This window comes from Chamaea fasciata, unplaced genomic scaffold (genome assembly GCF_029207755.1).
Source record: "Chamaea fasciata isolate MVZ Bird 193981 ecotype frontalis unplaced genomic scaffold, bChaFas1.0.hap1 SCAF_8, whole genome shotgun sequence".
Lineage (NCBI taxonomy): Eukaryota > Metazoa > Chordata > Aves > Passeriformes > Sylviidae > Chamaea > Chamaea fasciata.
This window is the reverse complement of record NW_027094093.1, coordinates 22173439-22190148: the sequence shown is the minus strand read 5'-3', so window position 1 is coordinate 22190148 and position 16710 is coordinate 22173439. Positions and strand designations below refer to the sequence as shown.

The 16710-nt window shown below is 36.6% G+C and overlaps 1 protein-coding gene across 1 annotated transcript in view; it reads right to left on the bottom strand.

Annotated features, from left to right (window-relative positions):
• Positions 1–12975, bottom strand: part of FAP (fibroblast activation protein alpha) — a 39328-nt gene extending 26353 nt beyond the window's left edge. Inside the window, exons 1-11 of the mRNA XM_066190049.1 lie at positions 12832–12975; positions 12473–12557; positions 6664–6756; positions 4698–4792; positions 4519–4593; positions 4276–4328; positions 3278–3350; positions 2561–2681; positions 1914–2068; positions 754–857; positions 251–386 (exon numbers count right to left, since the gene is read on the bottom strand). Of these exons, the coding sequence (XP_066046146.1) occupies positions 251–386; positions 754–857; positions 1914–2068; positions 2561–2681; positions 3278–3350; positions 4276–4328; positions 4519–4593; positions 4698–4792; positions 6664–6756; positions 12473–12557; positions 12832–12837 (996 nt within the window). The 5' untranslated portion in view covers positions 12838–12975. The remainder of the gene's footprint in view (positions 1–250; positions 387–753; positions 858–1913; positions 2069–2560; positions 2682–3277; positions 3351–4275; positions 4329–4518; positions 4594–4697; positions 4793–6663; positions 6757–12472; positions 12558–12831) is intronic.
• Positions 12976–16710: the final 3735 nt, after the last annotated feature.

Sequence of the window (16710 nt, the reverse complement as noted above, 5' to 3'; positions counted from 1 at the left end):
AATAAACAACATTTCTGAAAGCATCTCAATAATATTTCTCTGGTATTGGTTGTTGTTGTTCGGTTGTTATTTAAGTTTCACAAAGAAAAAATGTGATTTTATTTCCATTAATAATTAGCAATTAAAATTCTGAAAAAGGTATCACTACTAATAAAAGATTATTTTGAAAAAACACTGTAAAATGTAACTATGGCAGGGATTAAAAATGCTAATTTCAGTAATTTTGGATTTATATTTCCAACTTCATTACCTCTGGACAGTCCCAAGTATTTAAATGCTCTTTGAAGTCACAAATAGCTAAGACTGAAAAATTCTGTATTCTCTTCAGCCACTGCACACAGATTCGAGTATCTGTTACCCAAGTAAGCCAAGTAAAATAGTGATCACTAAAATATAAAAGAAACAGAGGAAGAAATTACCATTATTAAACAAGAGAAGTATAGAAGTATTGCTACAGATTGCATCCCCATGCCCCACATTGCTCTCTGAAAAACAACAGCAAAGCTTCCATTGTTTTAGGGTACTTTCTTATCCTTTGTACCAATGTATCATATGGACAGCTAAAATAAAAATACAATATTTCTAGTTAGCTTCTGATCCTTCTAGGAGTTTAATATGGCAGTACACTGTTAGAAAAAGTACAATTCAGAGGGTCAAGTGTTTAAAACAAATAGACAAAACCTTTTTTTTTTTTTTTTTTTTTTTTTTTTTTTTTTTTTTAAACAAGAAAAGACATATTTGAGGGCACACTACCTGGATGCTATGATTGCAGGAACTGGCACCTCCTTAGGCCCAAATGCTTCAGAGTTGATAGTGTCTACAATAAACACTTTAACAGTAGGATTTTTAGCTCCAGCCTTCAAAGAAAATGTTTTAGGTTATTAAAACCAGGCTCTGAATAATACAGATTGAGGAAAATCAAAGCACTTTTTGCAGGAAAGTAGACAGGTTACAAAATATGAATTCAGTTGAGTATAACAGAGAAAATGGTCTTACAAGATCTCAGAGTGACCCTGCAGCAGTAGTACATACTTAATTTTGTATCATTTCTTATATAACCAAAACCTTTTAAACATTTGAGTTTAGTGCCTTTTTCTACGGAAAATGTGCTTGGTGAGAATCATTGTTCTGTTTGCAGTGTGGGTCTTTGCAGCACACATTACCCTGACTTCAGTGTAAAACCCCAGTTTATTTACATCATTGCAAGTGCTGTTTGACATCCCAGCTGGGAAATGGTTGCTTAAACTGATTTCATGGTTGCTTCTTCACTGCATATGTTATCAGTTTTTTAATTCTTCTCCATGTGTGGTCTAAACCATCCAGTTTTACTTTAGAATTGTGACCCAGATGACAAGCGAGCAAATTCTTAAGATACATTAACATGATCCCTTGCAGTCATATGAACATGATAAGAGTCGGGAGAGCTCTCTAATACATGCTGAAAAAAATGCCAACCCAAAACCTTCCTGCCTTAGATCTGGCACTTGAAAGCAATTAAAATCCAAAGCCCCTTGAGATCAAAAAGCACTATGAAGTGTGCAAATAAAGTGAAGCTGCCACAGCCTTTATTTTTAAAAATAAAAAATAATTTAGTCTCGTTATTTATTTACGATAATGAAAAATAACAACTGCATAGCTTACACACCAGAATAAATAAACTGAATTGAAAAATATTACAGCGTGCATTTTCGCACAGGTTTTTTACCTAAATAAGTAATTCCATTTATTTCACTGACATTAACATTTTGTATGTACCTACAGCTTTTCAGAACTTTGACCAAGCTTGTTTTCTTTCATTTAACTCAAAATGGTTTTAATCATGGTAATACTGAAGGAATTAAGCACAGTTAATTTTCTCACTATCATAAATCATTTCTCAACAGAAAGGAAGTCAAAAGAAAGAGAAAACATACCTTTGGGTATGGGATAGTTATTTTTCGAGGATACTGGTCCTCACCAAAATATGAATATTCAATAACTGGTATGTCAGAATCATTAAATTGTACATATGCTAAATATCTTCCACTTGGAGACCACCACAGTGCATATTTTGTTGCTAGCATCTCCTCTGAGGAAAAAAAAGTTTATAACTGTAATCTTTCTTTCCAATCTATTTTAGCACTCTACTCAGCAATCTAGACACATAAAGACAGTTACACTAAATAAATAATATCAAACATCTCAAAAGACGAACACAGATCCCACTTAACTCACTTGGGATTTTCCTTTGTGCATGTTTTCAACTTTTTTTTTGGATGCACTAAAGTGCCAAATTCTCACTGAAATTAAAACTTTAAATCTTAATTCCCAGCCTCTGCCTTTGCATCAGAAGGAAGACAATTTTGTTGAGTTTTGATATAGTTTCAGTAACAAAGACTCAGGATTTGGTTATGTGTTATGAATACAAAATTCATACATTGTACAGCAAATCAAATATGGAAAAGAAGTAATCCTCAGGGCTTAAAATAAAGACTATTATCACAGATATTTTAAAATGGATTGTGAAAACTGGAACTAATCTAAACAAAGCAATTGTTGTTGCCCTTCAAGATTCATTTACCTTCATAGACCCAGTCAGGAATCCCATTAAATATTTCATTCTGCTTTCCATCACTAGTAATTTTAATTGGTGCCTCTCTGGGACTTTGCTTCAAATAGATATTATTCTGGTATACATATACCTAAAGACAAGAAAGTTTTTTTAGGAGTACAGGCAATAACAGGATTAGAGCAAGATCTTCTGCAGCCAATACTCCTACATTGCCCTAGCACGACCTAATGATTACAAAATAGGAAATGATATACTAATAGCCCTTGTAAATTCTGCAAGAGAAAGAAACTCAGCAAATAAATTATACATTACAGGCCAAATTCCGTGTTCAGTAAAAATTTTAGAACAGATTTTAAATATTACATCTGTAAATCTCCATTTTAAATTCATGTGTCAAACAGCATCAAAGAGAAACCAATTGTTTTTCAGGCCTTGAAACTGCATTTAATCTTACATAAAATTATGTTGGTCAGTTCTGGATAGAGACTGGTGAGCAAACTGAAACATATTATGTAACTGAGAAAATGGATTATTCTTCTATTGAGACACAGACTGTAAAATCTGAACTAGTTAAAACTGTTTTCTTTGTCATTATTTCTCATAACTAAGATTAATAAACACAGGCCTGTCAAAAATATGGCCTAATAAAATAAAAACCAAAGGCAGATAAATGTCTTTTAGCCATACAAAGCAAATTCATTCTAGCACTTAATTATCTTTACTAACCAATTTGTGTCCAACGGGTGACCAGGATATATACTGAATTTTATGTGGAAGCTGATTTTCTGTTACAAAACCACTAAAAAAAGGAAAGAAGTTGAGACGGCTTTTTGTGCATAGTGCAAATGGATCATTATACTGTTCATTAATAAAAGAGTCACAAAGTTATTTTCTAACTGCTCACTGCTTCTCAAGCAATGCACAATTAAGGCAGGCAGAGACATGCAGTTAACACGATGGTATGCACCAGTGCTGGCAAAGACATAAACTTGCTCCTTTGAAAACCTATTCAGCTGCCTAAGGAGGCAGCCGTATCTCTTTCCAAATGCTGCACAAGCACCTACAGTCATTTGCTGCAGCTGCAGTCTGCATTACAGTCTCAGCAGGTTAAATGTCAACCCAGCACACCCTGAGGCAGGCGCGACAGCAGCACACCCAGCACTCGCTGAGACTCCAGCACATGCTTCACCATGCAGCACCTCTCTACTCACATTAGCTTGCAGCAACTTCTTCCTGTCACCTTGAGCCAACAGCTTCCCAAGAATGGTGCAGCTCAGGGCAGCCCCTGTTGCTCAGAACTAAGAAGCATTTGGTCATGCTGCTACTTACAGCATAAAAAGGTGACTGCAGAGGCAGATGGCCTCCACTGGATTTGGGTGGAAAGGGGACTGGTTTGGGCAATCTTGGGAAAGAGATGAAATGCCATGGGAGAAGCTGTAGACTTTTGAGGAATGCGGGATGGACGGTAACAAGAGTTTTAGAAAAGCTGAAGATTAGATCAATGATAAAAAGAATGAATTAGTAGGAGGGGATGGAGACAAAAGAGAATATTGAGCAGTGGACATTTTATGGTATGAAATAGAAATCCACCCAGATGAAAAGAATGCATGATTTTTCCTAGAGAACTTTTTTTTCCTCAAGCAAACATGTAACCTCACAGATTTAGGCAAAAGCAAAGCAAGTTGGTAATCACATTACTACAGTTTTGGAGTGACAGGCCTTACCCATTTATGAGATCATAAATGTGATATGATGCTGTATAAGAGTATCTCCACAACTGCATAAATGAAGCAAGAGAATATTATTAGCCTTGAAAAAGATAATCTAATTACAAATAATCAGCTGCCTCTTCACACTCTACCCCCTTCTCAAGAAAGTACCAAGAAGCATTTACCTATGGTAAGCACAATCAACAAAATACTAAAGAAAAGTAAACATTACATCAAGAGCTATACTAAAATAATTACCTTTGAATAATTGCTTTCCAGAGCTATGAAATATTGGTCTGATGACATCACATAATTTGAAGCATTAACTTGTTTCTGAAAAATTAACAGGTAAATTAGATTCTAATCTCACTCACTTTTAAACTGTAACTTGAAATACAACTGCACTTTGCCTTTTTAATAATTAAAATGGTACGTACCATTGTGCTGTTAGTCATGATGGTGGTTGCGTAATTAATTTCAACATTGTAAAGAATAATGTCATCTTCTGGAGAACGATGAAGATATTCATTATCTTTATAAACAAGATGAAATGTCTGTTACCTTCGCAGAAGATACTACAGAACAAATGCGTTTATGAACGAACTCACACCTCTTTCAAAGAATAGGTTTTAAGCAAATATCTTTTGGCATCTACATAAAAAAAGTTTTTCTTCTAGTGATGCTGAGGTACAGTTATCAAGAAACTGTCTTCAGGGTTCTTGAGTACATTATCAAGATTATACACTGCACAGAGGATCAACTATTTAACTTTACAAGTAAATGCCAGATTTTATTCTCATCAACGTCTGATCAAGAATGCCAGTGACAGACCCATTAGAAAGTCAGTATCAAAATATAAATGTTTTAAAGAAAAAAAAATCTTTGCTTATCATTTTACCAGAACATTCTCATTTGTAAATTCTGCAGATAACAGCAGTACCATGCAGCTGACACTGCGTGACTCTGCCCTTACAGGAGTTCTACAAAATGAGGGCGAGTGGGCTTCACTGAAAATGGAATTTAACCTGGCCTGTACTCAAGATCTGGGCTACAGTTTGGTAGAAAATGAAGATCAGAATTTTAGTTTCAGATTATTATTTTCACTCCTATAAACAGAGAGAAGGAATTACATATTTGGTGTAGCTAGAAAACAAGACTAAAAATTAAAAAGCAGCCTGAAACATTGTGAAGATGTTCATTTTTAGGAAATTAGATCACCCTTGGATCTTCTGAGCCCTCTTGTGTGATTTGTGTTACAGTATTTGTGTTGAAAATCACCCTTAGGATGAGATATACAATTTTAACTCCTTGTTTCAGAAGAGAAGTAGACATATGGAATGCTGTAGGCATGACTATCTATGGAATCTATGGCATGACTTTTGTGTGAGTTTTGTGACTGTTAAAGGAAAGATAAGTCTAAGTGAGAAAGCTATAAAGAGAGAAGAAGAATATTAGGTTTAGGTGATATGCTGTCTACATTCTTCAGACATTCAGACAGAATTCTAACAAACAGTGACCTAATTTTTAAATTATACAAGTGATAACAACATACTTCAAACTGTTATCATAAAATTGAAGTACTGCAAGCAATGCTGTATAAGGCTTTACTTCAGTTCTAAAATTGTGGGCTAAAACTAGCTTGGTGAGAGTCCATGTGAATGGCCACTATTCTTCTTCTACTGGCAGAGAAAAGTGCTTGAGGCAGCACAGAGATGGGAGTAGTATGCGTGCTGGAATGTAATCCAGGCTAGCTCTAGTCTTCCTGGGCTGTGCAATTCAGTGATAACAAGAGCAGCACTTCAACCACACACAGACACATTTAAAACAGCAGCAACTGACTTCATGTCTCCACCTCAAGGAACTTGGAAATTCAACTTTGTTTTCTATGCAATATCCTGGAACTCAGGAATTTCAGCAGTTTCAGCACTTCCTTAAATGAGATTAGAACAGCTGGCCTCATTGCAGGGCTCAGTATTACTGAAAACAAAGAACAGGGCCTGTAAGACAGACTACCTCAATCATTACAAGTGGTAAGCGAAAAAGTGCTGTGAAAAGCATGAAAAGGAGACTGCTTAAGGAATGACTGACACATTGACAAATTTCTTTCACTTGCTGCAATGAATATGACAGTAAAAGAAATAAAACACTGAAGGCCTCTGTAAAATTATGGTTTATGCTTGACTCAGACATGTCTCTTGAAACATGAAATACCTGGATTTTCTAGAATGACTGACAGAACAGTAAATTTCAACCATAAGTTTTGACTAACACATTGTTTAATTTCATAGTTAGCATTCATTCAAAGTAAAGCTGGAAGGAAAATATATTTCTCAGTCTGTGTAAACCAGTGGGGAAATACATATTAGAAAGGCTTATCTATGTTTGAGAAAAGGTTTTATTTACCTGACACCCAATATGGAAAAAATGTTTTATATTGGAAGTTTCCATTCAAATAATCCTCCAATGTAAGAGCTCTGGGACCATCATCTGTGACAACTAAGAATAAGACAAAAAGCTTCTGTCAATGAAAAGAGGGAAGAAATTTATTAGTCCAGTTTTCCTTTTTCTATATTTAGTGCCATGGAACAGTGAGGATACCACAGTCCTGGAGATATGCAAAGCATAGGTGCAGGAAGAAAGGAAAGTTCTCTGTTGCTGTTCTGATTAGGTCCTTTAGCCTCTGAAAGACTCGTCTTTGGGAATGCAAAATTAAGTAGACAAACTCATTTATTTCAAGCATTTATTCACTCAGACATATTTACCTGAAGACCCTGTGAGTCCAAATAAGTCTTTTTCCACACAAATGACAAACTAAAGGTTTGATGTTATTTTTTTTAAAATAATGAACTTACAGAGGCAATTATTTTAATCAAGATCTTCACATGTTCAGCAAATGGTCAAGCAACAGGATATGCCTACAAACCCTTACTTCCAGTTTTTTACATTAATCATTGTTAGAAGACAGCTTGCAAAATAATCACCACCCAGATAAATTTCTTAGTGGTCGCATGAAACATATTGATGAAGGAATGCAGGTAAAAATAATGCTGAAAAGTAATGAATGAGTGAACCCAAACATGAATTTTTTATTTAATGCTGCAAAAGAAAATCATTAATTATTCCCTAATGAAGACAGGTACTCAAATATTTGATTTCTAAGCAGGTCAGATAATGGTATTAAAATAAAGCAAGAAGTGGAGTCTGCTTTTCTGGCTCTTGTCTGGCTATATTTTTCCTCAAAGCTAAACAACTTAAGCTAAGGCAGATTTTAAAAGAAAATTCAAGGTCAAATCAACTGGATAAGAAGAGGATTATGCTGTGCAGTTCTGGTGTAAAACCTGTGCAATTCACAAGAGTGAGAGTAATCAAAATATTTAATCCTCAAAAGACACATGAACTTTTCTGATAAAGTCAAATTTTTAAAGTTCAACAGCACAATAATGGCAGGTTTCAGGTCTAGGCATTCTGGATGCTATGCTTTCTCCTTTAAAATCAAAGGGACTTCTGCCAGGGTTTTCAGAGGTAGTAAAAATGTCACACTGCAGCTTAGTAGATCTTTGCCACTTCCCCTGTTTGTTCCTTCAGAGCTCTCAGATGACAGCCAGATAATCAAGATGACTCACTGCTCTCAGGTTTCATATCATGCTCCATCACTTGCTCATTAGTTGCCCTCTCTGTTAAGATCACACTGACTTTCTGGGAAATGTTTCTTCATATTGCCTTCTTTGGTACTTTGTAATGATAATACATATTTTCTTCTGCTAAGTGACTATTACTTACTGTAGAATACACATGTCAGGTTGACTGTTGACACAAGCCTTGTCTGCACTAATGCAGAAGAAAGCTGTCACAAGGAATAAAACTGAATGCCAATCCAGAGGCAAAAACCTGTCCGTATAAACTCTGAGCTAGCAATATGCCCAGAAATTATCCCAAGAAGTTCAATAAGAAGTTAATTCCTCTTGCTAATACTATGACTGCATATTACAGATCTTCGATACACTAATGAAAAACATAGAAGATGGCAGACTGAAAAGAAAATGCACAGAAGATAATTCCAAAGAATCCAGTTCTAGTCATGTTGAATGATGATTACTTATAACTATCTCTCAGTTAAAATTCTCTAAGTCAATAAACTTATTAACAAAAGAAATCAAGATCTGTTTCCAAGGTTGTTTGTATTGAAAGCTTAAAATTTGCAGTCCTTTTTGATACCTTAATCTGGTGAAATTACCAGGTTCCTTCTCTCATTTTAAGACACAAGCACTATCACAAATTTCTCACCACTGGTCTAATTTTCACAGCTCTAATTTAAACCTTCTCTGTGTTAGCTCTTTCACCCTCACATACTTAATACTCTGTGATGATTTATTATGACTACTGATTTTCAAAATGTGGCCACTAAGATCTGAACTTCTACCACTGTACTGCAAAAAAATTTGAACACAACTATTTCTCACTTGAATACTTACAATTTTGAATCCTTGTTTTTAGGTAACAGAAGATAGCAACAGCATCTCCAGTTATTTCCCACAATTGCTGCTGATTCTTTCCCCTGTAAACTAGACTTGTTCAATAACAGTATCTGAAATCTTTGCTTACAAACCAGACACTAACATGAAAAGTACTTTACGTATTTGCAGCACTCTATAGACATTAATTTGGATGAGTGTTGGTAGGCTTGGCAAATTATTTCATTGTGGTTGGTTTCTCTATGAAATAATAAGGATGAAAAAAATGCCCAGGGACGAAAAGGAAGCAAACAGCAGAGCCAACCACAGAAATGAAAGCTTATCAGACTTCAGCTTTGCTCACTTCCCTTCACCACCCCACTGCTTCAGTTTTAATCCTTTGTGGTACATTTCCCCTCATTTACAGGTTATTGTTCTGCATTTCTCTGTGAATTGAACTGGTTATTTTGCTTCACAGTGTAACCTGCTTTATGTATTCAATGATCATAACTCACTCATGCATTTGCGTGTATTGGAATTACATGTATAATTGTAGTGATAAAAGTCTGTAAACATCTAATAATTGTCACTGGCTTTATGCAGATACCTTCTCCTTTACCTTTCAGTTCCCTGTCATGAGAGAACTTAATAAAACACAGAAAGCAAAACTTGCAGTAATATTAAACTCAGATTAACTTTATGCACATCACTCCATCACTGTAAAATTCTGTTTGTATTACTAGGATTATTCAATTTCTATGACTGGATATGGGTAAACCAACACAACCCTTTATGTTTCAAAGCTCTCCTGGCTTATGGCTTATTCCACAACATATTCTAATGTGCATCCTTATAAACTGTGTCTAGTCTTGCCACATTACAGTAAGCATACATATTAATCAGAAGGCACTGTTGTTTCTGTAAATGGTATTTCTTTGTGTGTAGTTATATATATGGATGTATTTTTATAAGTATTTTATTTAGCATCCACTGCTAAACATCAAATAGAGAACATGCCAAAGGAAAACTAGTTAGTATGGTATTATTGTCTGCTTCTGGACCAGAATTTTGATTCTCATCTCTGTGGGCTGATGCAACTGACAGACACAACTTTGGACATTCATTAAAAATAGCAGAAGAGATTAATTCGAAGCCTACGCAGTTAATTGTAACTCTGCCTGTGGTTCCGCTATTGCTTCTCATCTGCAGATAGGTATTTTCTTTCTTGTTTATGCAGCAGAAAAACAGGACCAGGTACACCAGTGTACAAGTGAAAAGCTCCCTTTTGAACCATTTGGAGTTACGGTATCATAGCTGGGTTATCACTGTCTGGTAAATCTCACCACACATTCCTAACTCAAAGATGTGTCAAAAAACGGTCAGTGATTTCTTAGGCATGGATGACACTGGCTACACTGAGATTGCCCACCTTGCTCTTCTGCGCCCCACAGAAATTGTCTAATAATTGCAAGTGATGCCTTAAGTTTTAGCTTTCATGTTTTTCAGATTCTGTGCTGCCTAGGGGTATAGTTCTGAGCCACATATTAAGTGCTAGTAAGCTCTCTTCACAGAGTAAAAGAAAAATCCTTGTCCTGCTGAAGACCACGGACAACAAGTATTTCCCTCTTAATATCCTCTCAAAAAATTATTTTCCAGTTAATTTTGAGAATTTTGGACATTTTTATACACTTGCATGTGTAAATCAAAACCACCTATCACATTTTGAGAAGTCTGAAGAAAATGAAATGACTGGAAACTTAGCAGACAAGACCAGAACAAAATGTTTCTTCCATTTTTCTTTGGAGATTTCTTAAGTAGAAATTTATTTGGTCTGTGTCTATACATTTCTCATATGTAATTAGTTGTCTTTCTAGATTGCCACATCCTTTCAGCTGAGCAGTGGTAAAGCCGGAATGTACAAACATTCCAGCCCTGTAGCCATTTCCTGTCTGCCTTCAGCTTGCAAAATTTGTAACTGCAAAATTAATTTATATTTCTTCTATTTACAACTGATCAGTAGACTACTTAGAATTCAAAAAGGTTAAGGCATCTGAACAGGTAACTGCAGCACTTGCAGTTCCATCTGAGAATATGAAGCCATAATCTGACACATCCAACATAACTGTGTGTTGGACATAACTGTGTGTTCTTCAATTGTCTAAAATGCTCCTCCAAAAGCATCCTGTGAAGTAAGATAATTTCTTTATCATCCTACTGGATCTAAATATGATGTTTGGTATGACTGGTTATGGAGTCGCTATTTCAAGAGAGATGACAAGTGTTCTCCATATTTGCTGAGGTACTGAAGAGGCCAGTGAGCTGCATGTGACAACTGGAGAGAGGAAAAAAACACATTCACTTTTTCCTACGGTACCTTCCATCATTTTTATCAGCTACTTCAGGCTGCCAAAATGATCCTTGGTCTCCATCTTCTTTGTTCCCTCACTACTATTTTTTAAATTTAAATCTCATTAAAATATTCTGCCTTCCCTGTCATAAAATGCAGATCTGATGGGAGTAAGTCTGACTTGATACCATGCATTTACCTCGTAGTGAAAGCTCAGATTTCACCATGCCTAGCTGGACAAAATATCTGGCACCCCACTATTGACAGTAAACCTGTCACTCTGAGGTGGTATCTCTTCCAGCACTGCATAATATATATGCATATCTATATCTATCTATAGATAGATATATAATTGATATATATCTATCCTCATCTTGAAATGCTGCATAACAGAATCATCCCTAATTGCTTTAGAAACCTTCAACCCTTCTCTCAACAGCCGATGATAAACATTAGTCACAGAAATATCAGACACGAAAGAGATCTCACCTTTCGCAAAACCTGCATATTAACTGCAGGACTTAAGTAGATGGTTGATTTTATAACATTTAGTTGTAAATACAAAACTGTTTCTCCATCTCAGTCCTCCTGCCCACACATGAAAAAAAGAATAATAATAGAAAAAAACATTCTTTAAATAGATACTGTTACAGGAAGATAAACCTTTTATTAATATTTTAATTATTTCAGAGGCATTCAAGTAATCTGCTGTGGTGATAGGGTCATGTAAATACTTTTATTGCCCTTATTAACTTGTCACAGAAAACAATTGCCATCAAGTCAGTGCCACTCATGTTTAAAATTTCAAAAATAATTTCAAATTTTACCAGAGGACTCAGCAGACCACACTGGGTTGATTTACCTACAGCTGGTGTAATAATACTGGAGCAAGCTATCCATCCCTATTTTATACAATGCTGACTTTAATTTTCAAATGCAAGTTTGAAGATATTTACAAATAATTCATCATAACATCTACAAAAAAAATGCTTAACTTGTAATCGGATACAGAACTTCTGTAATTATTACACAATCATTTAAAACCAAATGTAAATTAATCAAGCTAAAGAAAATTACTAGCAGTTTGGGAAAGTCTCCTAACCCCTAAGACAGAAAATATGAGAAGATCTGAGAGTTATTTTTGCAGCTGTGACTAAGAACATTATGTATCATGCACAATGAAGTTAATTCAGGTGCTTTTCACTTCAAGGAGTTCCTTGTTTCAACATCTGCTGGCATTTCAATTCTACCTTCAGGATATTTCAGCTGTCAGTACATTTCTGTAAAGTGATAAAGCCATAACAATTCTGACAGGACAATGCTAAACATGATTTGATAAACTTTTGTGAACTTTAGAAGCCACAATAACCAAAGATACTGCATTTTACACTACATTAGATTAGAAATACCTTACCTCTTGATGGAAGCAGTATAATACACATAAGTAATAAGGAAAGCAAAAGGCATATAACCACGCCAAATAAGATTTTTAGCCGGGTCTGCAGAACAGAAACAAACAATAATTACATTTTTAATATTGCCTGAGGTTTGTTTCTATGACTGGTAAATAATGAAATCCTCCTTCTCTCTAACTGCTGTAATCCCTGCAAGCAACAAGCAAAAAACCTCCCTGCAGTACATATGAAAAGACTTCCCTTTCCTTCTCCTTTAAAGCAAGTACTTTCACATCAGAGCCTGGCCTTGTGCAGCAGCTGACAGTTTAAAACAAAGGATGTAAATGCTATCAAAAGTTGAATTCAGGAGCATACAGACCTTCATTTTCCTGTCGTATTCTAAAAGAATGCAAATTCTCTCTTCTGGGTGTTGGTCAGTAGATCTAGGAGAGGAGTTTGAAAAGGCAGTGTCTGTTTTCACAGTTGGAGGCCAAACCTCTGGCAGACTTTTTTTTCCTACATACTTTTGGAAACTCTGCCAAATTTCAAAGGCTTTCCGTAAAATTGAAACCACACTTTTGGGGAAGTTCTTGGACCAGAAACGGACAGTGGGAGGCTATCGGGGTGGTGATTATGTACTTCCCATCTATGTGAGCTGTAAGCAACATCTGCTTACACTAACTTGAGGTTTTATGACTCATCAGACGCTCGACATGCACTGTTTTTCTCTGAAAAGTATCGACTGTGTGTTTTGGCAATCCCCACATTCTCAGGACACAGTCATGATCATATTTCTACTCTCTACAGAGAAATTAGAAAAAAATCCCATAGCTTTATTGTTTATGTAGAAATCACGTATGTTTACTTTTAGAAATGATAAACGATGGCACAAGAATGCAAAACAAACAGCAGAAACAGATACTGTTTAATGTCTTCCACATGTAAGGAGAATTTCTGTTTTTCCCTGAAAACTATGTGCATCTATAGGCTACATAGGAGAGCTTAGAGAAGTAAATACATAGAGGCCCAGCGGAAATTCTGAAATAGTTCTCCAACCACCAATTACACCTATTTTATTCAGCCCACTGAAATGAGGTCAGCTGAAAACTAGGAAATCTCCGGAGACCGCAGTGTCAGGTTACATAACCCATCCCTGAGGAGAGCGGAGGAAAGCTGGAAAAGGGAAGCAGACGCCGGCCGTGCCCGGGCCCCGCCGTGGCCCGCCCGCCGCGCACGGCGCCGACCCGGCCCGGCCGCACCGCCCCCTGGCGGCACTGCCGACACACAGGCGCGGGGACGCGGACAGGGACAGCACACACACACGGGGACAGGGACACGCGGGGACAGAGGCACGCATGGGCAGGGACACACACAGGATGAGGGACACATATAGGGACATGGACGCACACGGGGACATGGACAGACACGAGGACAGGAACACACACAGGGACATGGACACACAAAGGGATAACGACACACACAGGGACATGGACACATACGGGGACATGGACACATACGTGGACAGGGACACACGCCCAGGGACATACAGGGACATGGACAGAGACATACACAGGGACACACACAGGTGGACATAGACAATACAGACACATACACATGGACATCCACACAGACATGCAGGTACATGGACACAGACACACCATACAGACACACACATAAATAAACATACACACATATACATACACATATACGTAGACACACACACACACACACACACGTGGGAAATGTCACCTGCCAAAGAAGGCCACAATCTGACAGAATATTCACATAAAACTTAGGGCCGGTGGCTGGAAGTTGCAGGTTGGGTTTAAGAATGTTGATTTTGCATGCAGACTTTGATGACTCACCTCACCTTTCTCCCTGCTGGGACAGAATTCATTTTCTTCTGAGGAAAGGAGTCTGCAATGGTGGTGTCTCTGTGTGAAAGGCACTTGGGACTGATTTTTCAGAGGAGGCTAACAACGACCAAGTACCCAAATCTTACTGAAATTCAGTAGTTGATGGGTTTATCAACTCCTATGGCTTCTCTGAAAATTGAAAATCTAGTAGATGAGATAGGTTTTCTGTCACATCAAATTGTCCAGCAGAACTTGGGCTAACTACAGAGAATTCATTACAGAGTATCACAAAGAAAAAACATTTATTATATTATCCCTCAAGTGGCCAAGTTACCACCTTAGCTTAAGTATGGGCTGGAATTTGAATCCTAACTGTTACACCAGCCTTGGTGAGGCAGAACTGATCTGTGGAGAGAGATTTTTTTAAAATATTCATATTTAGTTTCTGGAAAAAAACAGTGATATGAAACATGCCTTATTTTCTCATAAAAATTCAGTTCCTCTCTCTCCACAGTTCTTGCCACAACAGTAAATTGCAAGTTAAACAAGATGAAGTTTCTGAATAAGATCAATCCTGGTGATGTAAGACATGCAGGACAAAAAGGCTGAGAAGGCTAAAATATTTATGTATATATTATATATTTATGTATATATTACATTTATGTATATATATTTTTATATGACGTCTGTATTTACATTTTTGTTTAACATACATTTTATGTTTGTATATACACTGTTTATGTATATTGTTTGTTGTGCTAAAATACACCGTGTAATAAGGGCAGAACTCAGATCAAAACCAGTAGTTTTCCTAACAAGTTAAAACTGAGCTACTCAAAATTTCCATAACAGGAAAGAATTGTGACAAAAGAATTTTCCCCCTTGTAACTCATGCTTCATATTCATATTTCCAAACTGCTACTTATTTCCTAGCATTCCATAATTAATGCTGTTTGTATTTTCAATAACATCGTTCATAGAAATACATTTTTTCCTACTAACATTGGTTATTTCTGACAACCGGAACATCACAAAATTGCAAATGTAGGTTTTTGATCAGGATAGTTTTCCATTCCAAATATGCAGCTTCTTCTAATGAATGCATACTTAGAGAATGTTTCAAAGGAAATGATTCAATCTCACATGATCTAAAAGGCTTTTCAAAATGACTTTATGCTGCATAGTATGTATTTATCTACTTCAGAAATCAAATTATTTAGGCATGAGTTTTAATAGGATTCACAATGGTTGCAGATTAGAAGAAAAAAATGACCTGTCAGAGAATGATATTTACAAGCTTTGTAGAACTACTGCTGATGCCTGAACTCCCTTCTCTGGACTGTTTAGATTAGAACCAGTGAAGAAGCAAACAGTAATTCTTTCAACAGCCAAACTCTTCCTAACTTCTGCAACATAAGGAACCCACAATGTAAGAGAAGTAAAAGTGTAATAAAGGTAGAAAAAGGGTAAGTCACCTGGAAAAGTGGGCAAATTATGGAACAGAAAACATCCGCAGTTTGGCCAGCAGCTATCCAACCAGTTACACAACTACTCGAAGGTTACTAAAGTATTTACTATTCACATGTGAGGAAATGCAGATTTACAGATGCAGGTTGTGCATGACTTCAGACCAAAAGGAGACAGAGCAATGAACATACAACTGAGGTGGATCCAGTTCTTGAGCGGCCCCACACACAGCTAGTCAAATCCCCAAGTTTTTCTTCTTTCCACATTTGTGAACTAATAAAAGCTGTAAGTAGTAAATACAAACAGGAATTGTCACACTCCCTGGAGGACGTCGGGTCCCTAAAGGCAATAAATGCAGAGGTAAGCAGAAGATAAAATACAGCAATTTAGCTTGTTTTTTTACAACGTCACACTTCCTGGATGGGCAATATAGGTGTGTTTTACAACCCCATTCAGAGAAAATAACTTGCCTGGAAATTCATTACCCTACACACCAGCAGGATTAATTTGAAGTTCATTATGCATTATGCTGAAGTGAGATTGTGCAAACACACTTTAAGCTTTGGTGACAATGTGGCAGAGTCACGCCAGGAACTGGGAGAATAACAACAGCACCCAGGTGAACTACAAGAAGTCCAGGCATGTTTGTCATACACGTCTGTAGCACATGTGCAGAAATTCATCTGGATATGCTTTTTTACTTCAGTAAAGGGAAGTATCAAAAGCTCAGCAGCAATCTATGAAATTATGTAGTATTTTTACCAGTGTTTTACGCTTCTTTAAAAGTACTGAATAAACTAATTCAGATACTAGAGAATGCCATGTACAGCGTATTGTACTGCATTTATGTACCTGTAGCAACTCATTAATAAAGAAATACAGAGATGATCCAGATGATGACTGATTTCTGGATGATTTCCCAAGAGGCTATTTTA